Source organism: Manis javanica, chromosome 13, assembly GCF_040802235.1.
Source record: "Manis javanica isolate MJ-LG chromosome 13, MJ_LKY, whole genome shotgun sequence".
Classification (NCBI taxonomy): Eukaryota; Metazoa; Chordata; class Mammalia; order Pholidota; family Manidae; genus Manis; species Manis javanica.
This window is the reverse complement of record NC_133168.1, coordinates 55,128,593-55,155,157: the sequence shown is the minus strand read 5'-3', so window position 1 is coordinate 55,155,157 and position 26,565 is coordinate 55,128,593. Positions and strand designations below refer to the sequence as shown.

General features: G+C 38.6%; 1 protein-coding gene across 5 annotated transcripts in view; it reads left to right on the top strand.

Moving 5' to 3' along the window:
- Positions 1-383: 383 nt before the first annotated feature.
- Positions 384-26,565, top strand: part of MTFR2 (mitochondrial fission regulator 2) — a 104,748-nt gene continuing 78,566 nt past the window's right edge. The window contains exons 1-8 of one of the 5 annotated variants that reach the window (XM_073219645.1): positions 388-775; positions 1,956-2,069; positions 4,696-4,800; positions 5,258-5,370; positions 6,310-6,545; positions 7,655-8,009; positions 16,823-16,997; positions 17,150-17,876. In XM_073219645.1, coding sequence (XP_073075746.1) covers positions 2,007-2,069; positions 4,696-4,800; positions 5,258-5,370; positions 6,310-6,545; positions 7,655-8,009; positions 16,823-16,997; positions 17,150-17,176 — 1,074 coding nt within the window. In that variant the 5' untranslated portion in view covers positions 388-775; positions 1,956-2,006 and the 3' untranslated portion in view covers positions 17,177-17,876. Of the gene's footprint in view, positions 776-1,955; positions 2,070-4,695; positions 4,801-5,257; positions 5,371-6,309; positions 6,546-7,654; positions 8,010-16,822; positions 16,998-17,149; positions 17,877-18,524; positions 19,439-26,565 lie in introns of those variants that run through there. The other 4 variants (XM_017650191.3, XM_073219644.1, XM_073219643.1 and 1 more) reach the window with 4 other exon arrangements.

The window sequence follows — 26,565 nt, the reverse complement described above, 5'->3', positions numbered from 1 at the left end:
CCATCATGGGTCTGGGTGGAAGGAGCGACACACTTTACCTTTGAGGATCTGTGAGGGGAACGAGCTCAGGACCACAGGCCCGGCTCCCGGCTCATAGTGGTTCCATAACGCTCGGCGTTAGACACCAGTATTTAAAAGCAGCGGGGAAAAACCAAACCTAAGTTCTGCGCGTGCGTCGTCATCCCCGCGCAGCTAGCCCCGCCCACCAACTGCCTATAGGACTCGATTGGCTGCTTCGCGGAAGGCCCGCCCCCGTGGAGGACCATCCCAGTAGCCTGTCCAAAGAACCGTAATTGACCTGACGTCATTCCGCAACCAGTCACAAGCAGGATCTTCAGCCTTACCCAATGAGATCTAGCACGGTCATGGCCCGCGGAGTTTGATTTTGGTCAGGGCCGCGTAAGTAGCGAGTGAGCAAGCTGCAGGTGTGTGGGGCGCGGGAGGAGGGCGCCGCGCCTCTTGCGGAGTTGCCGGGGCTGATCGCGGGGCCCCAAGGCCCAGCCCCGGTCGCTGGGGGCGTCGTTACTGCCTGGCTGACCCTGGTTGATGTCTGAGCTTTCTTGGACCTAGGAGAGCGCGTAGCGGACTTCGTGGGCTGCAAAATCCCCAGTCGGGGTTCCTTAACGACCGCAGCTTGACCTTCCCGTGGTTGCCAAAGGCTAGGCTTCGGAGGAGGCTGAGCAAGGTGACCGTGCTGAGTTGCCCCCAAGGAAGCTTGCGGCAAAAGCGAGTGAAACGACCGGGCGCTTATCTCGCCCGTTACCTATTTGGCAAAGTAAGTCACGTCATCTCTCTGGGGTTTATATTCTTTTAAATTAAGTTGTTGTTGTTGTTTTAAATAGTACCCTAATACGTTTGTTTGTAAGGAAGAGCTACCATTCATTTTGCTAAAACCTTGAGTCGGCCTCCTGCCTACATTCAAGAGTGGGCAAACCCATCCCTGTCCTGAGTCTCAGACCGAAGTGTTAACTGAAAACCGGTCCTTGTCACTGAAGTCAAGTCACAAAACACAATGACAAGGTTTTGAAGAAAGGAAAGGAATAGTTTATTAACTTGCCAGCAAATTAAGTGGCAGATTTCTGAGACAGTGTCCTGAATCACCAGCAGGGCTTTTAAAGGAGAAATAGTGGGAGAGAGGCTGTGGTTGGTGTTCATGACCACAGACTTATAAAGTAGCAAATTGCAAGAATCCAAGCAGACATTCTTTTGAAGATTCAGTTGCTTTTTGTTTATCTTACCTTATCGGTTTCTCCTCGGTACTCTGGGACAGGATGGTCTTGGCTTCTGCAAAATCAGCTTTCTGCATTATCTCTGACCCTGAGTCTCAGAAAATAGGGAGAATTTTCTCCATTTTCTCTATTTATAATATTAATAGTATGACTTTAATAGTGAGTTAAAAAAAAGGATAGGATTTTTAGGAAGCTATTTATCTGCTAGGGCAAATATCAACAAAAGATACAAATGAAGCAAAATATAGACATGACCTTCACGGATAAAAAGAAAGTGCCACCTGTTAATGCTTACAAGGTTTTGGGAGCTACTTGAGTTCATTTTCAAGTTAATGTTAGTATTAAATTTTAAAACCAAAGATGTAATTCAGTTTTCCCCTGTTATAAAAGCTTTCAGAAGAGAGGGAGTTTTGCTTTTGCAATTAACTTGAAAGCTTCTGTGCTATGTGTCTAGTGTATTGATGATATTTATTAACTACCCCCATTGGTAAGCTCAAACATTCTATGAACTTTTAATGCAATTTCACTGATAAATTGAAGTTTCCCTTACAGGCCCTTCTCCAGTCCTCCATTCCTCTTTCTCTTTGGCTTCCTTCAAAATAATGCTGGCCAGAAGAGATTTGTTGATGGTGTAATGTGTAACAAAAGGATTCTTCCAGGTTATTTAATAGAATTTATGTGGCAGTTGTCAGGAGTAATGTTTTCTAATTTCTTCTTTTTCTGAAGGTATCAAGAAACCAGTAATGTTTCTTTGAATTTGCCTCTGATGCTTCATCAATGTCACTTATACTGAATATTTTAAGAGAGATGCTGGAATACTTTGGTGTTCCCACTGGGCAGGTAAATATCTTTAAATGAATTTGAAGGCACCTGTTGCATTTGTTTTTGGGTCTCATTCTGAAAATGATTTATATAAATAATTAAGGCAAAGTTGTTACTTTTTAGGTGTAACAATGGTGAATTTGCAATGGTATAAATTTGATAGTTTGAGTTAAAAAAGGGATAAGATGATTAGAAACCTATTTACCTGATAAGTCAAAATGTCAACAAGAGATACAAGTGAAGCAAAATATGGACATGACCTTCATAGATAAAATATATTTTAAATTATATATTGATTTTATTTAAGGCAATTAAGAGTTTGACATTTGGATATAGAATGCCAACTTATAGTTAACCAAATTCAGAATTAACCTCAGGAAAGAGGATGACTTAGGTCTGAGAATTATAAGCGAATCCAATTTTGTCTACTCAGTGAGCATCTAGTATATCTAAGACAGAATGGTTGGTCCTGCAGGTGATGCAGAGTAGTGGTACATGGCTTTTGTATTCCTGATGCTTAAAATATAATATGAGGAATAAGAAACATACAAATAACTGTAACATAAGACTGAATTTAAGAAGGATACAAAATAGGGAGGCTTAAAGAATGGGCAGATCTTTGCTGTTTGTTATAGTGTATTAGGAAAGAAAGTCAAGGATTATTTTCAAAATTTTAAAAGTAAGTTGAAGAATGATGGTGCCATTAGAAACAGACAACTTGGTATGAGGAGCTAGTTTGAGTACACAGATAAGATGAGCAAGATGTGCTGTTGGATTATATAAATACAAATAACCTGCAGCTGATCAGATGCATTGTTCTAGAATGTTGGAAAGAAAAGAGATTCAGATTTTGAATTATCTGCATTCTTTTGATATTTGAATCCATGGACTTGGATTATACAATGGAAGATGTCACTGGATGTTATTAAAGCATTATTAATTTCAGAAATAGTGAGATTGAAGATAATGAGGACTGAGTAATTGTTGAAGATCTGCTTATCATTAGCGTATTGATGTCTTTAGAAACTTCTGAGGCAGCCAGCCATATTGTAGAAGGAAGGAAAGTAGCACCTTTTTTTGAAAAGTTTGTGAAAAGAAATCGAAAGGGGCCATCACCTTGAAGGGGCAACAAGATTTAAATTTTCTTTTATCTTCTTTTCAATGTGAGAGGTAACTTCATGTTTGGAAGTACTGGGAAAGAACCACATAGACAGGAAAAGATTTAACATAAAATGAGAGAGTGATTGCCTCTCCCTAAGATTAAGAGAACAATGCCCTGGAGAAAGTAGGTGGGCAGAGGATATAAACAAATAAGCTTTGGAAAGAAGATAGGCAGTCAAGAGTAGACTAAAAGTGAGATATGGTGGAGAAAATTTCGAATGGAAAGAAATGAAAATTGAGGTATGTCAAATTGGAGTCTTTGGTTTTCCCAAGAGCAGGTAATGTAAATGATGGCATTGGGGATTTCAGAGATTGGCATTGCTTTGAGTGACACAGTGGAGAACAAAACATGTTATGAAGGGGTTGCAGAATACCTGTATAGAATACCCAGTTGAAGTCAGCATCAATGTGTAGTCTTTCTAAATAGTTGCATTCTTTTTTTCTCTCCAGTGGTTGGGGTAGTTTATCCATTAGTAATAAGAGAACACATAATATCAATAGGATGAATCATTTTTGAGTGCTAATGAGCATATCGTTGAAACAGCTTGAAAATTCCTATGAGGTAGGAAAGTCAGTGAAGTCAAAATTAGGGTGCTGGTCTAGGAAGAGAAGAAGGAGGTGAAATTATAAGAACGATGAGGATGGTCAATGGAGTAAAGGAATGAGACAGGACAGAGGTTTTTGTCAGGATGAAAATTTCTAATCCCAGATTTTCTCCTGAGTTCTAGAACTGTATATTCATTTGCTTATTAGATATTTCCATGAGGATGCTAATAGAATGCTATCTATGTCTGTCACCTGTAGTAAACTTGTCCTTGTTATGGTATCCTAGGAAAAATGAAAAATCTAATTTTTAATTCTCTTTAAAGAGAGAAAATGCTTTCTTCCTGTGGAAATCTCTGGCCAGTGAGCAAATGTTATGTCATATTTTTGGGGAGGTTCTTGTGGGAATAGTTTATGCCAGTGTGGGAGGCGCAAGCTAAAGGACAAAGTAAATTTATAGTAGCCCATTTCATTTTAATTAGCTTTTTAAGAACTAACTTCTAGCAAGGACATTCTACAGTAAGTAAAGAATTCTTAAATTGCCTAAGGCCTGATTCCTTAATTTCCCCTCTTTATGTCTTCTTTAAAGAAATTGCGTGAATATCCTCTGCATTACCCCATTGCTTGAGAAATTGAAATTGTCAATCTTTGGGCCAAATGATGGGATTATCAACTGAGGGGAGGGAGGAAATTTTTCTGAATAGTTTCCCAAGGTATTTGGCCATTATGAGATATAGAACAAAATGAATTTGTGGTGCTATCTTAAAAAAATCTTTCTTCTTGGAAATATATATGTTAATTCCATCCTCCCCTTTTAAGAGTATGGCATTCTATGTATTTTTTAAAAAGATGTTACTGCATCTTTTTATCTTCTTTTTTTCACAAATATATAAACATGCTTAATAGAGTACTTATAAAACAGGGCTTTATGTTTAAACAGGCTTTGCAGATTTGGGAAAATAAAGACTATGGATCAGCTCGGAGTATTGTTCGTATTATTGGGAAAATTCTGCCTTTAGAACCTTGTGCAAGGCCTAATTTTGAGGTAAGTCAGTCAGAATGCATTGTTTAAGCACTGTGTATGAAATAATCCTAGGCTTTCCTGGAGATATAGAATAGAACAAAAGAAGAAGCATTTCCTGCAAGACAGAAATCTTTAGTTTATTCTTGGAGACAAGTCATTTGGGGCATATTTTTGTGTTTATTTAAGTAATTACATTCAAAGATAGGCAGGTGAAAAGCAATACCTGCATAGCTTGTTTTATTCTAGTTTGTGCTTTATGATAGATGACATTAACCAGGAGAGAGAATATTGCTACATGTTTAGAATTTAGAATAATACTTTCCTCAGTGTTTTTTCTTGCTAATAGGTGCGTGTTTTTCTATTGAACATCCTTTTTCCTTTTCATGCCTTTGGGTTTTTAACTGACTTAATTTCCCTGGACATCTGTCTTCCCCCAACTCCCAGCTGAGCTTTGACTTTTTTTTCTTTTTTACTTTAGTTGATCCCACTATTGAACTCTGGAGACTCTACTAGCTGTGGGTCTGTAGTTCCATCTTTTGCTGATATTTTGTGTGTGGCAAATGATGAAGAAGCCAGTTATCTCAGATTTCGGTAATGTTATGTTCTTGTCTTGGAAAGTACGGTATGGTCTGTAATCTGAATTGTTACATGTGTTGAAGTTTGTTCATAGTAACTAATCCCTTTTCATTGGGCACTGCCTGTGTCCTACTGGTATCTTCCTAATAAGCATGACTTGTTGTTTCTCATTTTTAGCCAAGTTTCCTTCCTGTACATTTAAACCTAACACCAGGCCTAGGAAGGAATCATATTAAAAGGATATTGGAATCACTATGTTCATTTTTAGGAGAAAGCTGTTTCCTATTCTAGATACTGGATTTACTTTATACATTTAGCCAAAACTTGTATAGTATTTATAGTGTGCCTGGTATTGCTGTTGAATATATTCAAAATTTGGATCTATTACTGCTCGAGAGTACTAACTTAGGTATTAGTATATCAGATACAGGCTGTATGTACAATAAAGGTTAATTATTACAATATTCTCATTAAATTTATTATGTATCAAACTTGTTTATCAATTTTTTAAAAGTTAGAATACCATAACTTACCCATAAAATAACAGTGAATGTAAGGTCCTTCAATTCCCTATCTTTTATTTAGATTATGTAGAATTTCTAAATAAATCAACTTTATTTCTAAATAAATTAATTTGACTGTTTAAAGCTAATAGGTAAAACTGTTATTGGATAATTATTTTTGTTTTATAATCTGAAAGCAAGAGTTGTTCCTTCACTGACTGACCACTTATTGGTTGCCTATTAAAGGCAACATTCTGTTGAGGATTCAGAGTAACACAGAATTTTGGGCTTGTTCTCAGTGAGTGTAGAGACAGTCACGGGATAAAGAGAGCCACTCTGATTTTCTTTAGTTGTCTCTATTCCTCTTTAATGGAAATAATTAATTTCTCTTGGAAAATTTCCCTCCTTCGTTTTCTTTTTCTCCCTCTCCACTTCTTCCCTGAACCCAAAGAAACAGTATACAGAAAAATGAAGAAGAGGAGAAAAATGCAGTTCTCAATTCTTTGCAATTAGTTTGGGATCCACTGTCACCTGCTGTAAGACATAATAAACCAATGAAAAATGATCAGCCCGTAAGTGAAGCTGCAATTAAAAAAATTGCTGCCCTTGAAGATGAGCTAACTTTTCTTCGCTCTCAGATTGCTGCAATTGTGGAAATGCAGGAACTGAAAAACAGTACAAATGCTGGTAAGTAACATACTGGATTTTTGTTTCCTTTAGATGGTATTCATCTAGTATTTAAGTCAGTTCTGAATAAGAATCTTTGATGCTAGTGTATCTGGTGAATTACATTAAATATAAAAGGATGTTGGGTATATAAAATTATGCCTAATGTTTATTTAGAATAAATTAAGACACATTTGTGGTGAGAGGGATGGCTTTGGTTTAAAGAGCTATCTATGCTACCAAAGCTTGTACTTTTGTATTTAAAAAAAGGCTGTTTTCTGAGTAAGCCTTTCTAGTCCTTTGTAAAGCACTGGAAATTTAAGAGGAAGAATGCATTAATTTGAAAGAAGAGTTTAAGTATGACTCTTTATATATTAGTAGTTTGAAGTTATTGCTGCTGTACTTCTACCAAATCAGGTGAATGATGTTTTCTGTATGATCCTGTTCTAAATTTTTCGAGACATGACTTGCTTTAAACAATACTCATATATGCAAATATAATATATATGTATATATATCCATTACACACATACAATTTAAATATAATAAAATATTTATCTATTTTTGTGTATTTATAATGTATAAATATTATATTTGTATTACTGCATAATAATAATTAAAATGAGATATACACACATTTTTTAAGCAATCATGTTACACACAGCCTTTTAGGAGCAAATCCATTATGAAAAAGTTAAATATTCAGTAGTTATCTTGGGCTCTTGCCTAGAAAATTTATGCTTGGGTGTTTCTACAGTGTCTTCATAGAGTGAATATACCAGTTTGAGTGTTTCTAACTAGAAGCTGGTGATCATGTTTTAGCTTTTTTAAATAGAGAATGAAATTCAAATTGTATGTGAATTACTGAAAAAGCACTTTTTATTTTATTTTTAAAATGCGTTCTCTCCTTTCTTCCCTCTAAGGGCCTACACAGATAATCCTAATTGGATTAAAAACAAATTTATTATTTAGCTTGATTTATAGAAATTACTAAACAGATGAGATTGCGTCTCCTTCCTGGCTACCATATTATTTTCATAGCATTATGAAAATTGTTCCTGTTTTGGTTCTAATTAGTGTTATGTTGGAGAGAATTTTGCATGATTTTTCAGCAGACTACTTGTTTTTAGGCTTCCTTGACTTGAATGATGGGCCTAGTGGTTTGGGACAGTTGCCATCATCAGCGACTGCTCAGTCAAGTGTCGGGCCAGATCTGCTATCAGGTTCAGCTCTTCTCTGTCCTCCTCCTCCACCCCTGCCGCCTCAGTTTTCTGCTCTGCAGCCTCAATGTTCTCTTCTCGTACAACCAGTATCTGACAATATCTGTGACTCAGATAATTCAGCAGCTGGCCTGAAAAAGCAGCACCCAGGTGCTAGTAAAACCAATTATAGTTGTCGTTCAAAAAACAAGAAAAGTAAAGATGTTCCAAACATGATGGATGTTCTAAAGGATATGAATAAAGTGAAGCTTCGTGCCATTGAACGGTAGGTATGTTGTTATAGTTTGAGAAATGAACCAAAATGTTATCAGTGATTTTTTTTTAATTTTAATTTTAATTTTTTTAAATTTTGGTATCATTAATCTAAAATTACATGAAGAACATTATGATTACTAGGCTCCCCCTTACACCAAGCCCCTCCCACATACCCCTTCACAGTCACTGTCCATCAGTGTAGTAAGATGCTGTAAAATCACTACTTCTCTTCTCTGTGTTGCACAGCCCTCCCTGTGCCCCCCCAACACTATACATGCTAATCGTAATGCCCCCTTTTTTTTTCCCCGCCCTTTTCCCTCCCTTCCCACCCATCCTCCCCAGTCCCTTTCCCTTTGGTAACTATTAGTCCATTCTTGGGTTCTGTGATTCTGCTGCTGTTTTGTTCCTTCAGTTTTTCTTTGTTCTTATACTCCACATATGAGTGAAATCATTTGGTATTTGTCTTTCTCTGCCTGGCTTATTTCACTGAGCATAATACCCTCTAGTTCCATCCATGTTGCAAATGGTAGGATTTGTTTTCTTCTTATGGCTGAATAATATTCCATTGTGTATATGTACCACATCTTCTTTATCCATTCATCTACTGATGGACATTTAGGTTGCTTCTGTATCTTGGCTACTGTAAATAGTGCAGCGATAAACATAGGGGTGCATCTGTCTTTTTCAAACTGGAGTGCTGCATTCTTAGGGTAAATTCCTAGAAGTGGAATTCCTGGGTCAAATGGTATTTCTATTTTGAGTTTTTTGAGGAACCTCCATACTGCTTTCCACAATGGTTGAACTAATTTCCATTCCCAACAGCAGTGTAGGAGGGTTCCCCTTTCTCCACAACCTTGCCAACATTTGTTGTTGTTTGTCTTTTCGATGATGGCGATCCTCACTGGTGTGAGGTGATATCTCATTGTGGTTTTAATTTGCATTTCTCTGATGACAAGTGATGTGGAGCATCTTTTCATGTGTCTATTGGCCATCTGAATTTCTTCTTTGGAGAACTGTCTATTCAGCTACTCTGCCCATTTTTTAATTGGATTATTTGCCTTTTGTTTGTTGAGGTGTGTGAGCTCTTTATATATTTTGGATGTCAACCCTTTATCGGATCTGTCATTTATGAATATATTCTCCCATACTGTAGGGTACCTTTTTGTTCTATTGATGGTGTCCTTTGCTGTACAGAAGCTTTTTGGCTTGATATAGTCCCACTTGTACATTTTTGCTTTTGTTTCCCTTGCCTGGGGAGATATGTTCATGAGGAAGTCACTCATGTTTATGTCCATGAGATTTTTGCCTATGTTTTTTTCTAAGAGTTTTATGGTTTCATGACTTACATTCAGGTCTTTGATCCATTACGAATTTACTTTTGTGTAAGGGGTTAGACAGTGATCCAGTTTCATTCTCTTACATGTAGCTGTCCAGTTCTGCCAGCACGATCTGTTGAAGAGACTGTCATTTCCCCATTGTATGTCCATGGCTCCATTATCGAATGTTAATTGACCATATATGTTTGGGTTAATGTCTGGAGTCTCTAATGTGTTCCACTGGTCTGTGGTTCTGTTCTTGTGCCAGTACCAAATTGTCTTGATTACTGTGGCTTTGTAGTACAGCTTGAAGTTGGGGAGCGAGATTCCCCCCACTTTATTCTTCCTTCTCACGATTGCCTTGGCTATTCGGGATCTTTGGTGGTTCCATATGAATTTTTGAACTATTTGTTCTAGTTCATTGAAGAATACTGTTGGTAATTTGATACGGATTGCATTGAATCTGTATATTGCTTTGGGCAGGATGGCCATTTTGACGATATTAATTCTTCCTAGCCAAGAGCATGGGATGAGTTTCCATTTGTCAGTGTTCTCTTTAATTTCTCTTAAGAGTGTCTTGTAGTTATCAGGGTATAGGTCTTTCACTTTCTTGGTTAGGTTTATTCCTAGGTATTTTATTCTTTTTGATGCTATTGTCAATGGAATTGTTTTCCTAATTTCACTTTCTATTAGTTCATTGTTAGTATATAGGAAAGCCACAGATTTCTGTGTGGTAATTTTGTATCCTGCAACTTTGCTGAATTCCGATATTTGTTCTAGTAGTTTTGGAGTGGAGTCTTTAGGGTTTTTTATGTACAATATCATATCATCTGCAAACAGTGACAGTTTGACTTCCTCTTTACCAATCTGGATTCCTTGTATTTCTTTGTTTTGTCTAATTGCCATGGCTAGGACCTCCAGTACTATGTTGAATAACAGTGGGGAGAGTGGGCACCCCTATCTTGTTCCCGATCTCATAGGAAAAGCTTTCAGCCTCTCGCTGTTGAGTATGATGTTAGCTGTGGGTTTATTATATATGGCCTTTATTATGTTGAGGTACTTGCCCTCTATACCCATTTTGTTGAGCGTTTTTATCATGAATGGATGTTGAATTTTGTCGAATACTTTTTCAGTATCTATGGAGATGATCATGTAGTTTTAGTGTTTCTTTTTGTTGATGTGGTGGATGATGTTGATGGATTTTCGAATGTTGTACTACCCTTGCATCCTTGGGATGTATCCCACTTGGTCATGGTGTATGATCCTTTTGATGTGTTTTTGAACTTGGTTTGCTAATATTTTGTTGAGTATTTTTGCATCTACATTCATCAGGGATATTAGTCTGTAGTTTTCTTTTTTGGTGGGGTCTTTGCCTGGTTTTGGTATTAGGGTGATATTGGCTTCATAAAATGAGTTTGGGAGTATTCCCTCCTCTTCTATTTTTTGGAAAACTTTAAGGAGAATGGGTATTATGTCTTCTCTGTATGTCTGATAAAATTCCAAGGTAAATCCGTCTGGCCTGGGGGTTTTGTTCTTGGGTAGTTTTTTGATTACTGCTTTAATTTCGTTGCTGGTAATTGGTCTGTTTAGATTTTCTGTTTCTTTCTGGGTCAGTCTTGGAAGGTTGTATTTTTCTAGGAAGTTGTCCATTTCTCCTAGGTTTTCCAGCTTGTTAGCATATAGGTTTTCATAGTATTCTCTAATAATTCTTTGTATTTCTGTGGGGTCCGTCGTGATTTTTCCTTTCTTGTTTCTGATTTTGTTGATGTGTGTTGACTCTTTTTCTCTTAATACGTCTGGCTAGAGGCTTATCTATTTTGTTTATTTTCTCGAAGATCCAGCTCTTGGTTTCATTGATTTTTTCTATTGTTTTATTCTTCTGAATTTTATTAATTTCTTCTCTGATCTTTATTATGTCCCTCCATCTGCTGACCTTAGGCCTCATTTGTTCTTTTTCCACATTTGATAATTGTGACGTTAGACTATTTATTTGGGATTGTTCTTCCTTCTTTACATATGCCTGGATTGCTATATACTTTCCTCTTAAGACTACTTTTGCTGCATCCCACAGAAGTTGGGGCTTTATGTTGTTGTTGTCATTTGTTTCCATGTATTGCTGGATCTCCATTCTAATTTGCTCATTGATCCATTGATTATTTAGGAACATGTTGTTAAGCCTCCATGTGTTTGTGAGCCTTTTTACTTTCTTTGTATAATTTATTTCTAGTTTTATACCTTTGTGGTCTGAGAAGTTGGTTGGTAGGATTTCAATCTTTTTGAATTTACTGAGGCTCTTTTTGTGGCCTAGTATGTGGTCTATTCTGGAGAATGTTCCATGTGGACTTGAGAACAATGTGTATCCTGTTGATTTTGTATGTAGAGTTCTCTAGATGTCTATTACGTCAATCTATTCTAGTGTTTTTTTTCAGTGCCTCAGTGTCCTTTCTTATTTTCTGTCTTGTGGATCTGTCCTTTGGAGTGAGTGGTGTGTTAAATCTCCCATAACGAATGCATTGCATTCTATTTCCTTCTCTAATTCTGTTAGTATTTGTTTCACATATATTGGTGCTCCTGTATTGGGTGCATATATGCTTATAATGGTTATATCCTCTTGTTGGACTGAGCCTTTTATCATTATGTAGTGTCCTTCTTTATCTCTTGTTACTTTCTTTGTTTTGAAGTCTATTTTGTCTGACACTAGTATTGCAACACCTGCTTTTTTCTCCCTGTTGTTTGCATGAAATATCTTCTTCCATCCCTTGACTTTTAATCTGTGCATGTCTTTGGGTTTGAGGTGAGTCTCTTGTAAGCAGCATATAGATGGGTCTTGCTTTTTTATCCATTCTATTACTCTGTGTCTTTTAATTGGTGCATTCAGTCCATTTACATTTAGGGTGATTATTGAAAGATATGTACTTATTGCCATTTGCAGGCTTTAGATTCGTGGTTACCAAAGGTTCAAGGTTAGCTTCTTTACTACCTTACTGTCTAACTTAACTCGCTTATTGAGCTATTATAAACACAGTCTGATGATTATTTCTCTCCCTTCTTTTTGCTCCTCCTCCATTCTTCATATGTTGGGTGTTTTGTTCTGTGCTCTTTTTTAGGAGTGCTCCCATCTAGAGCAGTCCCTCTAAAATACCCTGTAGAGGTCGTTTGTGGGAGGCAAATTCCCTCAACTTTTGCTTGTCTGGGAATTGTTTAATCCCTCCTTCATATTTAAATGATAATCGTGGTGGATACAGTATCCTTGGTTCAAGGCCCTTCTGTTTCATTGCATTAAATATATCATGCCATTCTCTTCTGGCCTGTAAGGTTTCTGTTGAGAAGTCATGATAGCCTGATGGGTTATCCTTTGTAGGTGACCTTTTTTCTCTCTCTGGCTCCCTTTAGTACTCTTTCCTTGTCCTTAATCTTTGCCATTTTAATTATTATGTGTCTTGGTATTGTCCTCTTTGGGTCCCTTCTGTTGGGATTTCTGTGTGCTTCCATAGTCTGAGCAACTATTTCCTACCCCAGTTTGGGGAAGTTGTCGGCAATTATTTCTTCAAAGACACTTTCTATCCCTTTTTCTCTCTCTTCTTCTTCTGGTACCCCTATTATGCAGATATTGTTCCTTTTGGATTGGTCACACGGTTCTCTTAATATTGTTTCATTCCTGGAGATCCTTTTATCTCTCTCTGTGTCAGCTTCTATACGTTCCTGTTCTCTGGTTTCTATTCCATCAATGGCCTCTTGCATCTTATCATTTTGCTTATAAATCCTTCCAGAGATTGTTTCACTTCTGTAATCTTCCTAGCTCTTGTATATTTCTCTGCATCTCTGTCAGCATGTTTATGATTTTTATTTTGAATTCTTTTTCAGGAAGACTGGTTAGGTCTATCTCCTTCTCAGGGGTCATGATTTCGGTCTGTATCAAATTTTTCTGCCTTTTCATGGTGATAGAGATAGTTTGCGGAGCTGGTGCAAGTGATGGCTGGGAGAACGTCCTTTCTTGTTGGTTTGTGGCCTTCCTCTCCTTGGAGAACAGTGACCTCTAGCAGTGCGCAGATGGGGTTTCTGATTCTTGCCTGGCCTCTACGGAGTTTAGCTCCATGCTGCAGTGGGCGTGGCCTGCCTTGGGGCGCTGCTATGATATGGCGGAGCTGCGTTGGAGGGGAAACGGTCGGGAGGCTGTTTATCTCCTTGAGGGGTCTCCAAGCTGCCCTGCTGCCCAGGGGATTAGAGTGCCCAGAGTTCCCCGGGATTCCCAGCTGCTGGGATAACTGTCCCAGGACGCTTCTGTCCAGCTGTGGGGTTCCTGTCCCTTTAAGACTTTCAAAAAGCACTTGCTTTTCTTTGTCTCTCCTCTTGCATTTTTCTCTGCCATTATATTTTTAATGTATAAGAGCCATTTTTCTTTGAATGCCCCTTTTTGTATCTTCTTGCTTTGTTTTGTCCTCCTGAAAATATTAACTATAGCTTTAAGTTTTCTTTTGCTCTGGAATTCTCTTTTTCCTGAATTCCCTTTTTCCTCTTCTTGATTTTGGTCTCCAAAGTTCTGGAGCCTGAATTTAGTATTTGGTGATTCTTGGCTATACATTCATATTTAGTAGTGACACAAGGAAAATCTGATTGAAAGTTCTTTATGTGAGGTAGAATTGTTAACTGGTAGGTTCACAGATTAGTGATTGACTAGAGTGATTTTGTTTGTTGGACAGGACCATATTTTGGTAGCTGTATATCTTTTCTTTGGAGCTAAAGGGTTTTTCTAGAAAGTTCTTCAATCTCCTTTTTTTTGTTTCAGATAATTATTTTTTATTGTAGGGTAGTTGACACACAGTATTACATTAGTTTCAGGTGTACAACACAGTGATCGAACATTTATATACTTCAATCTCCTTCTTGATCAGGAGAATTGGGGATTACACAGGAGGTGCAAGTCAGGCAACTTGAGAGCTAAGTGGGGAAAGAAAAAGGGAGGACCGTATCAGTCCATATGTGGGCTTTTCTTTAATCTCTCTGTTTTCTGAAAGGCAGCTCACCGCCAATACTCTCTTCGCTTATCAGCTTTTTGGCTTTCAACATTTTGTTGCAACTCTTATCTACTCTCTCCTCTTCATTTCTATGTCTTTGTGAGTCTACATATTTTTCATTTCTTTACTCTCATTTTGATAGGATTTCACAGAGATGTGTCATGTTCACCTGGAAATCCCTAATGAGGTTTTTGGTGAGATAGTAAATACGTTTTTTACATTATAGTGTTAGGACATAACTCATCTCATTATTAGGTTATGATTCAATCCTGGTATGAGGCAGCTAGTACAGAGAAAAGTATTATGGCTGTATGTGCACACTTGGTCCCAACTAGATTGCTTACTGGTATCACTGGGTCCAGTCATTGTAAAATGGTGGCTTGGTCACCACACTGGAGAAGCAACTATGAGGCAAGCAGACTGTTCCCTCCATCCCCCTGTTCCCTCAATTTCTACAAGTGGCAGTGTATTATATATTACTGCAAAGTCAGATGAGATTCCCACATCTTTACATTTACAAACTTACTGCCCATGTTCTCTGCCTTCCATCTCGTTATTGTGAATGAAGTATACTTGATCACATCCAGGCTATCCCTTGGCTACTGAGTCCCCTTCTCTTGTCTAAAGCATTTCACTTAAGATTATCCTTTCTATCTTCTGCAGAATCAAATTTTCCTTCTTAACTTTATCTTCTCCTCACTCCTGAGTATTTCCCATCTTCAGAACAGTGTATTCCCAGCTGTTACTGTTTCTCTGTTTCCCTTTCTGATATAAATTCTTGATGTTTATAGTTTGTTTACTTTCTCACTGCTTTCTTCTACCCATTGTAATGTGGTGTTTCTTCCCATCACCCTCTTGAAAACTATTCTTTTCAAGCTCACCAGTGACTTTGTGTCGCCAAATCTAATGGCCATTCTCATTGCCTCCCTTAATTGACCTCTTGGCAGCATTCGGTACAGTCCATGGTTCCCTCCTCCTTGGAACCCTTTCTTCACTTGGCTTTGAGGAAATCACACTTGGTCTTTCTCTGATATCATTGCCCACTCCTTCTTATTCCTTTGTTTACTCTTCTTTTTTGGGCTTGGTCTCTAAATATCGTTGTGTCCTCAGCCCCCTTCTCTTCTCCATCCACACTGTCTCCTTTGGTGGCCTCATCCCTTCCTTTGGTTTACATAACAGCTATGTGCTGTTATGTCATTAGACTCTCACATTTATTTTTCTATCCCTGACCTCTCCTCTCCGGCCATGCCTGCTTGACCTCTTCATTTATCTGTCTCACAGGTATCTCAAGCTTCCATGTTCAAAACAGAATTCTTCTTTCCTATGTGTTCCCTTCCTCCACTTGAAAACTTGTTCTTCCCCAAGTCTTCTGCGTCTAATAAATGGCAAAACCAGCACCCAGTGCCTCAGACCAAACATCTAGGAATCATCTTTGTTTTTTCTTTTCTTTTCTGTCTCATATCCTTTCCCTCAGCACGTAGCTCAAATCTGTGGACCCTCAGGATCCACTTGCCACCCTCCAGGCTAAGCTACCATGTCATCTCACTTGGACTTCTGCACTAGCCTCCTAACTGGTCTCTGTTTTCACTCTTCCTCCGTAGCTTTTCTCCATATGGTAACTGGACAGCGCCTTTAAAAATGGAAGTTAGATCATGCCATTCCTTGTTTAAAACCCATTGGTGGTTTTCCTTTGTGCTTAGAGTAATACACAGACACCTTGCTCTGCCTCCGAGTCCTTCCAGGATGCAGCACTTGCATCTCTGTGATCTCAGTCCTGCTTCCCATGTTACTCACTGCACTCTAGCTGTACCTGCTGGTCTTTTTTCTTTTCTCACACGTGCCACACTCCTTCCTGTTGCATCCAGTAGATGTTTGTACTAAAACTGACTTCTTGTCATTCCTTAAAGAGAATACCGTCTCTTAAAGAGACTTTTCCTGATCATCTCATTTAAAGTGCTTTCGTCGTAGCCACTAATATCCTTACCCTAACATCACTTATTACTGTCCACAGTGATCTTGCTTACTTGTTCGCTGAAGATCTGCCACCAGAATGATCCGTAGGAGCAAGATACTGCTCTATCCTCAAAGCATAAAATAGGGCCTGGTATAATAGTAGGCATTAACTGAAGATTGAATGAACAATTAGCCTGATGAAATTTTTTCTCATGAACTCTTTACTCCTTTTAAAAGTTCTCAAATATTTCTTTAAATGTTCCACTGGAAAATTAGAAAATTAAAAATAAAGATCTTCAGCAAAGAGAGAGATATTTGATAAATCCCAGGTCATATAAGATTGTGGTAGAGCCCCACAACATGTTTTCTTGTTTTTCTGATTTCTAATTCATTCTGTCCTCCAATTCCTTATCCCATGGCAAAAAATTTTAATCTCTTTAAGACTAATTAGAGTGTAATCTATGTTGCTCATATTTCTGCTGTATGTCAACAAGTAGCTTAAATAACACAGTTTTAATTTATTCTATTAAAAAAAATAGGTCACCTGGAGGTAGACCCATTCATAAGAGGAAAAGACAGAATTCACATTGGGATCCAGTGTCTTTAATATCCCATGCACTTAAGCAGAAATTTGCATTCCAAGAAGATGATTCCTTTGAGAAAGAAAATAGGTCTTGTGAGACGTCTCCATTTTCTAGTCCGGAAACCTCAAGGGTGAGTAAGGTTAATTTTTCAGTTTTTCTAAAGCATTTTGTTCATGATCTATCTTTGCCCTCAAGTTCTCTTGAAGGAACGCAGAATGGGCTAACAGTTGTTTGTTGACACTGCTAGTGTTTCTATTGTTAACTTTTACATGCTCATTTTAGCTTTCAGCCTACTATGAAGTTTTTTGACATAAAACACTTGATTTGAAAAATACTTGTGCTGACTTGCTGTGTGCAGAAGGAACTGGGTGTCTGAAACCCTGAGAGGACCAGAGAAGAAGTGATAGCTTCAACCTAACCAGAGTTAAATGTGAATACTCCAGTATTTTCCTCAGTCAGATATAAAGCCTTTGGATTATTGTGGTTAAATGGAATGTTAACTGTGTCTTTAAAACAAGTAGAATCATAATTATCTTTGATGACAGTTCTTCTTGGTTGTTTAAAAGAACACACACTGTATTTCAAATCCTTGACCCTTAAGAGTGTTCCTTACTTGAAGTCTTTTTTATTTGGGTGTAAGTCTAATTTTGGGGGTGCTTTTCCCATTTTGTAATTTATTTGAGGCTGTACATAAACATAAGCCTTGGGAACAAGAGGACTGTGTAAGAGGGACAGTGTGTGAGGTCAGGGGGATGGTGCTGAGGAGTGGTGGTCATCAGTGGAGGGGGAGATGGGAAAAGTAAAAAACAGACAGCAGCTCCAAGAGAGTAACAGCCTGGGGGAGGCTGTCCTGCTCACGTGCTGGGTGTGCAGTTTCTGAGTTACTGTTGCATGTGTGTATGTAGTTACAAATCTTATGTTTATCATGTTGACTCAGAAAATTCTTAACTCTAAGAAGACAAAAAGGTATAGAGTTTACTTTAGAACTGTTACAATAAAAAAGTGCAAATGTACCTGAAAATAAATGTTTAGTGTTTATATACAAGGTCATAACTTGCAAAGTACTTTTTTATTCATCTCATTTGATCTTCACAGCAACATCCTAAAAAAACCAACTAGGCCAATATTACCTGTTTAACACACACACAAAAAAATGAGCCTTATAGTGCTAAAGTAACTGCCCATAATCCCACATCTAATAGGCAGAGCAAGAGCAGTGATGAGAACCTGGTTTATTAAAAATCTAGGATATTTGAAAACTTAGTTACCTAAGAAATTCACTTGGGTGGAACACTGATTTCTGATAATAGTGAATAAATGAGGTATTATTATTGTTCACTGTTCTTAGCATTTTCTCTGCAGCCAGCTATGAGCATCTTAGAGAAAGAATTATCTCTTTCTGTGTATAATATAGCATCTAGATTAGGTCTGGACACATAGACACTCAACCTGAAGTTGACTGGGAGCTCAGTCTGTGCAGCTGAGACTGTCTTGCTCACTTTTGTGTCCTCAGCTCTCAGCACAGTGCTGGACACACAGCCCACTCTCAAATATTTATTATTGTATGAATAAACCTCGAGGGGTTGTTTGATGCTTGTGTTGCCATTCATTTTTTACAGTAGAATAATTTTTATGTTAAACATTTGCTTTTTTTTAGTTTGGATCTCACAGTTCATAGTCGAAAGGATAATGAGCTAAAGGAAGAACTGATAAACACAAAAGGTGTTGATCACAGAAGACAAAGAACTGATAAACACAAAAGGTAGCTGTGTCTACACCTTAAAGGAAAGATTGCAGAAATGTGCCAACCTGCCTTTCACTATAGGTTAAAGGAGCGCATCTTCTGTTAATGAAGTTAAATGAAGTCTGTACACTGGGATATCTTAGTGCTGGGGTCTGAAGGGTCTTGACTCTTAAGAATATCTGTCTGGTTTTGGAAGATCCAGCAGCATCTGGCTACTGATGATAGGTGCATGGATTTTCTTTGGTGTATGTATGTTAATGTTATTAAAAGCTGAATACATACTTTGAATGATTTTCCTAAGAGGTAAATAGTAAATGGCTTAATGTTTCTTATTGAGACCAGTGGGGTTTTACTATACAGTAACAGAAACCATTTTAATGGGTCAATAATTAATGTAAACTAAATATTGTACTAGTCAGCAAGTGATAGTATATTTGGGTTTTTAAAAACAATTTCTTAAAGCAGTTGTGATTTTCTAATTTAAGAGCCTTTGAAATCTTTTAAAAATTGGTAGTAATCTGGTTTATTTGGCCTCCAGGAATTTGGAGATTTCGAAGAATGTAAAATTAAAATTTTTTCATTAGAATAGTTATAGTTTGAGTCACATAGATTGAGCCTCCTAAAAATTCTTCCTGAAGTGATAAAGAATTCATCTTAGAAACTGATTTTAATTGTTAAATATTAGAAGTATTTAAAGAATCTTCTCCCCAAGTTTTCCCTCATTTCTATGCAAATATGTAAAACCTAGCATTTTATTTCCTTTGTCTCTTACCGTTGTAAACAAATGTGGCTTTTGAACTTTGTTGTGTGTTATAGCAATTCTTATTCATGTTTTCTTCTTATGACATTCATAAAGTTTCAACTTTGTTTTTCTGAAAGAGTTCTGTAGGTAGAATTTCTTGGGTAATGCAGATAAAACCATGAGTTTGGAATAGGTATTTTGTCCCTCTTTGCACACAAACTTATGTGAGATGGAAATTTACATTTCCTAACTGTGCAGCAGGCAGGGGCCTTCTGTTCCATTTGAGTGGACCCAGCACCCACCCATCTGGCCAGACTCTTCCCATTTTGGAAAAGCCCAGTCTGTCTGCAGCTCTCTTGCTGCTGTGGTAGGGAACTGGTAGCCTGCCTCGCCTCCATTTCCAAGCCCTTTTTCCCTGACTACCTTTTAATCAGGAGTGGCCTTGTAGCAGCCACTTATGACCATGAGTAACAGGCTTCAGATCAGAGAAGTGAACCCTGACATCGATGAGCTGTTGAACCAACCCCAGCAAGAGCTGCCTGCCGACTTCTTATATGAGAAAGATAAACAAGAAAAATAGGTCTTGTGGGTTTTGTGTCATTGCAGCCCAAAGCATTCACAACAGCAAGCATAGCAGTGTAGCTTTGACACCTGCCTATTAGTCCTTCTGTGTAGTTTTTTGGTACTTCCCATCCTGTTATCAGTAGTTTGTTCTTGCAGTCATTCTGCCCCTCCTGTACATTTTCCTTACCCTGCCTCTTCTCCTCTTTCGTTGCCCTTGCAGTTGGATTTTTTTTCCTCTGAAATAACTGCTTTTAACCACCAAGGCAGTCTTGCAGTTTCAGTTTTATAGTTTCCTTATCCAAAAATAAATAATAAACCAACCTCTCCCCAACAACCAGGAGGAACCTTTGAAGATAACATCTTCAACCAAGTGAAGTACATTTTTTGACAAAGCTCAACTTGATTTGGTGGGGGGCTGCTTGTCTGTTCTGTTTGAGAATGAATTTCCTGCCTGCGCAGAGTGCCTTTTAGCACCATCATCCATGGGGACCGAGTTGATGTTGAGCTCGTCTCTGAGTCCTGTGTCCCTGGAGATGTGACCACATGCCCTGAAATTCTCCTTCAGGAGGCTTCCAGAAAGGCTTGAGCTTGGGCTCCTGGTGATTGTGTTTACTGCAGTTTCTGTGTAGGCCTTCATGAAATCTTACTTGATTACGTCTGAAACTGTCTAAACATACCATGAATGCTGAAACGTTTCTCTTTGTGAAGTTACATAAATACTAGCTGCTTCTCCTTTCTCTAAAGTATTCTCCCACTTGCCCTGTGAAGACAGTCCCTCCTCTCTTCCTTCTTCCTCAGATGCCTTAAACTGGGTTGCATTCACCTTCCCAGTTGGCTGTTATTTACCCCTTAGAAGCTAATTAAGGTGTTTAAGCAAGGGCATTTAACAAAGCATTCTAATACTATTTTGCATTTGAAAATGATGAAAAAATACTGGTTTTATAATAGAGACTGCAGGAAGTGAATGCTGTTCAAAATCTTGACTGAGACATGCAGGTGGTGACAGCAGTGGTTGTTGGGGCAGGGAGGGGAGATTAGGCTTCCTCAGTATATGCAACAGAACCTGGGGGGCCACAGATTGAATATAGTGGCACAGGACTGTTGTGGGGAGCAGATATCAAAAGGCCTTGCTTTTGCCATGAGAATATAACTGTTCTTTAATTATGAAATTTAAATAGAATTTTGGTTGGGGGAGAGGCAGCCATTTATAAATGGTAGCAATGGGGAAAGGATTTTAAGTAGGTTTTGCTGGATATTAAGCATAGACTCTCATTAGATCTGAGAGGATAAGTATGCAATTGGATTTGTTTTAAATTGAAAACAACAACAAAAACAGGTTCGGGCAATGAAATAGAAAAGACTGTTACAGGTGGGGTTCTTTGGGAAGCAGACCTCTGAGATAGAGGGTAATGTGCAGGAAGTCTCGGTGTGTTCTCAGGATAATACCTTGCAAAGGAGGAAGCAGGCCTGGGTGCTGTAGTCTTGCCGAGGCCTCAGCAGATTCCAGAGGGAGCTCTGCAGCTGGGGTGGCTTTCAGAGTTGTCTCCCATTGCTCTGAGGGTGTGGGCATGACTAAACCCTGGGCAAGGGGGCATGGCCTTGAGCAAGGCAGCCTTCGTAGCCAAGGGCAATTTCCACAGTTCGTCAGTTCTAATCATGGTGGTGCCTCGAAGTCCGTTACAGAGAACACGGGTTCAAAAACGTTGCAGTGCCCAGCCTGCCTTACTCTGCAGTTAGCTTGGGTAGTATGAGTTGTCCAGAATTCCAGGTACCCATTGTCCTGACGTCCTCCAACCAGGAGAGTTCTTACACTTATTTTCTTGAAAACATTTGCATTTTAAAAGCTGGGGGTAGGGATGGGTAGGAAAGCCTTTCAGTCTCCAAAGATCTATTCCCCTTTGGTATCCCCAGGTTTCTGTGTGGGTGACCCAGGGTTGGTCAGCCAGTTTGTCCTTTTCTCTTCATGGCGATTATATTTACAAGGACTCAGAAGCAGTCAGCAGTTATCACCCATCTTGCAGACTTGGGGGCAAATGAAAGAAGTGCAGGAAATGTGCCAGGAAGCCAGAGTTACCACTCTCTGGGCCCCAACCTCCTCAACCATAAAATGAAGAGACCAAGTGGAATGTGTGAAGTCCACTGTCCAGTATTGGCACTACGCCTTCCAAGCCAGTGAAATGAGGCATAATCATGGCTCAACATGGCCGCATTTCAGCTGCTGTATTTTGTGCCAAATATTCTTACTAGGAGATGTGGTCTTGGGCTGGACGCTCTGGGGAAGTGGTCTGTGGGTCCCCAAGAACTTCAGTTACACTGTAGTGGGGATGGGCTGTAATTTACCTTTTGGGTGATTGCAATTGCTCACATTTTCAATGGCACTTACGCTGTATTGGCTCCTGCTTTACATATATTGACTCATTTAATCCGCATAACAACACAAGGTACTATTGTTATCCTCACTTAACAGAGGAGGAATTAGGCGTAAAGAGCCTATGTAACTCTCCCAGTTTTCACAGCTGGTAAGTGGGAGAGCTGGGATTTGAATCTAGGCAGGTAGGTTTTCAAACATGCTTTCAACTCTTAGGAAACACTACCCACTTTATAAATTTTTTTACCTATTTATTTAGATCTTTGTCTTATTCCAGAAAGTATTTAAGGCAGCATACATGGAAATGGAAAGCACAGTGAGGAAGTAAGACACCAAGAAACTGGGAACAGGCGAGAAAATCACACTGCAGCTTTCTATGCTCGCCACAAGGGAGCAGTATAGCACTAGGGAGCCCCTAGGCTGATGTTAAGCCTGTAACCTGTTACCACAAATATAAAAAATTTGGATATCAAATTTTTAGAAGTTATAGACAGTGGGGATAGATTTAGTATTATTTGCAAAAGCAGATTGTTTTAAAAAGTATTCATGAATTATAAATGGCCATATCCTTGATAGATCTGAGATTACTCATTAGGTTAATTCAACTCTCCCCAGCAATAATAAATACTCTATAAAATTCAGTGATGAAAGTAGGGGATACTGTTGCCTTATTTTAAAGATCGCAGTGAAATTCGCATAACTTCTTCAGTTTGCGTAGAACTATTTCCCTACTAGAGAATAGCACAAGGCATATGAAAAATAGGATTACAGGTTTTACTTTTATCCCACTGAGATTGGTATTAAAGTGGTGGAATTTTTATTAGGTATACTGTAATTTATACATGCAAATATGTGTTTCCAAAGATACTTATTTAAAAGATCGTCCTCCCTTCATTAATTTTCCCTTTTGTGTTAGCCCGGCATCTCCCTGCAGCTGAGATAAACCATGTCAAAGGCCAGTCTGGAGGGGAAATACTGCTTTCAGGCACATCTGCTGGGGCATGGGCTTACGGTGTGGCTCAGGAGGATCCTTGTGGGATGGCACTGTCTGTTTCAGCCTTTGACTAGGTTTCTGCCTGGATACCGCCTGCCTGTCCCGCACCCTCCCCCACCACCAAGGAACCTCTCAGTGGATTTTCATCCTTGCCCTGAACAGCTGGTAGCTAGGAGACCTGTGCTGTGTCTGCTTTTGCTAACCCTCTTCCCTGGAAACCAGACCTTCTTTTCTGCCCTCCATGGTCCTGCTGCTTATGGTCAATGATGATAATTTTGTTGAAAACTTAATTTGTGCTAATAGTCACTGCACTAGGTGCTTTGCAAGTATTTGTTAAATCATACTTTTTACAGATGAGGGAACAGGAACAGAGAGACTAAGTACTTTACCTGAGGTCATGCAGTTCATAGTAAGCCACTAAGACAGCATTCAGACTCTGGGTTCCAAAATCTGAGTTCTTGACTGATAAGCCAGCCCCTCCCAATAGATACCACCACCCTGCGTCTGATTTCCAAAGACAGCATGCAACCTCTGGTCCCCAGAGTGCCATGCTGACATAATTCTGTGCCTTAGCATTTGCTGTTTCCACCATGTGGGAAGTCCTACTCATCTTTCAAAACACAGTTCAAAGAGCATTTTTCTCAGGAGCCTTTCTGGCTCTCCCTCATCCATCCTCCAGTACACTGGACTGTTTCCCACTCTGGTTCACGTGGAACCACATACTTCTTTTTGCTGCTGATTTATTGAAGACATAATGCTTCCTGTTGTGTTCTTCCCCAACTCCACTGGGCTCCTTTGAACAACCTGGGGGTAGAAACTGGCTCTTACTCATCTTATTTCTTCCTACATCCAAACAATAATTATAGCCAACAGTTAGTGAGCACTTTGATGTATTAAGGACAATGCCAATATATAGGTTATCTCATTTAGTCACAACCATTCAAGAGAGATATTTTTATTCCCATTTTACAGAGGCAAATGGAGCTCATAGAACTCCAGTAGTTTGTCTAAGGTCAGTTGCTACTAAGTGGGAGAGCTGGGATTGAACCCAGATTTGTCTTACTTTAGAGCATGAGCATCTAACTATTAGATTCTGCGTCCTCCATTAATATGTGATAGAAAATAGACTTGATGTAAAGTTTCTGAGTTAAAATTACATCTGTTATTTAGTAACAGACTTTATCCAAAAGTGTAAAATACAATGCAGATTAATTGCTCAAATTAACAGAACTAGAAGGTTTCAGAACTCAGATTTAAACTAAGGCTACTAAGGCCAGGACTGTTGCTCTCAGTTTTTGTGGCCTCTTTTTGGAAGGAAAGATCTCCCTAACATAAGGGTGGACCACTGACTGCCTGAACCATCCATGGCAAGGTCTCCACTCTCACAGGACCAGCAACCTTGGTGCCTTGGCGAACATCCCTGACTGCACTGTGGACCCACATGAGCAGGGCCGATTTTTCCCCTTTCAGCTAGCTCTGTGTCCCAACATGTGTCATGGAACAGCCTGCCTGAGAATTGCCTCAGTGTTTGGAAAACTGTAGCAAGGAACCTTTTCTCCTTTGAGGATGAATTTGATTTCTGAAAGTAGCCAACTAAGTGCCAAATCTGATGAATGAGTTGGGTGATCAAGCTGGGTGATAATCACAGTGGGTCACATATGAGGTACAACTTTCAAGTAACAAATGATTTTCTTACAGGGATTGTTGTGTGGCTCTGAGGGCACTTCCCAAAGACTGGTTCCAAAAGCATTTTGAGCAGTGGCTACATTGGTTGCATTACCTGGAATGACTTTTGGAAGGAAATACTCATTTTAAACATAGAATTTTTGGCAGAAGTGTCAATAAATCAGTCATTGGACTCCAAAGTTGTCAGTATGTTTTGTGATTGGCATTGGATAGGTGTTTGGATCCAAGATTTAAAGAACTGGTTTCAACAGATGACAGAGTAAAATTTTAGACAAAAATATGCTTGTCTGTTTAGGTCAAAAGGTTAGTTTTGAAAAAGCTACCCAATTATTTTTTCATATATACATCTGTTTTCCTGTTTTCTTTAAGATAGTCATGGGACTTGTATGCATATTTGTTATTTTCCACTCAAACTGAGTATTATTATCAAATTTAGTTGTTAAAAAAGTAGATGGAAGGTAAAATATCACTGATGTTAATTTCTTTGCTTTTAATGGCATTATGACTGCTTTCAGAAATCCCTGCCCCTGTAATTGTTGACATTGGTGATAATCAGTTTGAAGTGAATGGAAACATTATTTTGTTGAATTCTACCAGTCTTTGATCATTTCACCTACCGTATGCTGTATTGAGTGTAACTTTCATAGTTTCTAGTGGAAGTTTTATTTCTTAAGAATTCCAGTTTTAGCCTCTTTCACCCTGATTTCAGATCTAAAATTTTAGGAAAACATTAAAATGGGCTCCTGTGTATTCTATTATAGTTTTCATCTCCTTTTCCTCTGTCCAGAGGTGACAGAGAGAAGCTGTGGTGAATAAAGGGACTGGGCATTGGGAGACTGGAGAGCTTGGCATTGCTGTGATCCTAATTTATTGCATATTGACAAAGTCATTTAGTTTTCTCCTCTATAAAATGATGACTTGTAAAAAAAAATATGTCTAGATACTTAGAGGCTACAAATTGTGTATTTTTAAAGACTATATCACTTACCTATTATTGTACCAGAACAAATGGTTAAGTATGTTGACCCTATTTTGACAAGTAGATAAGTCTAAGTAAGATGACATTTCCACTCTTTTACTTACTTTATTTGAAGGCCTGACATAGTTTCTTTTGTTCACTTAAATCATAGCACATCAATGATCCCTTAAGGGCAATAAACCATGAAACATTTCTATTTTATAGCCATGCTTTTAAGATTATAATCATAACAGTTCTTGTGGGTGGAAGGTGAGGAGGTAGGAATGTGAATTTCTGTATTTTTGCTTTTATTAATTCATTAATGTATACTGCCATTATACAAATTCTTACAAGTGTGTGTGCAGATGTAAGCTGCATGAATGGAGGGAATTGTGTTTGTTTTATTTACAGGTATATCCCTGGGTTCTAGAACATGGTATGATCTCAAAATGCCTACTATGTTCCAGGTACCATGCTAGGTCCTTGAGATAGAATAAAAGGCTTCAAAGCTCACTCCACCTGCAACTCTTGCTTATAATTATCAAAAGTTTAGCCAAAATGATTTTCTCATTCAAGACTTATCTGACTGTACAGGACCCAGTCGATGTATTTCTTGGACACTTAGTTACTATAATATATTTT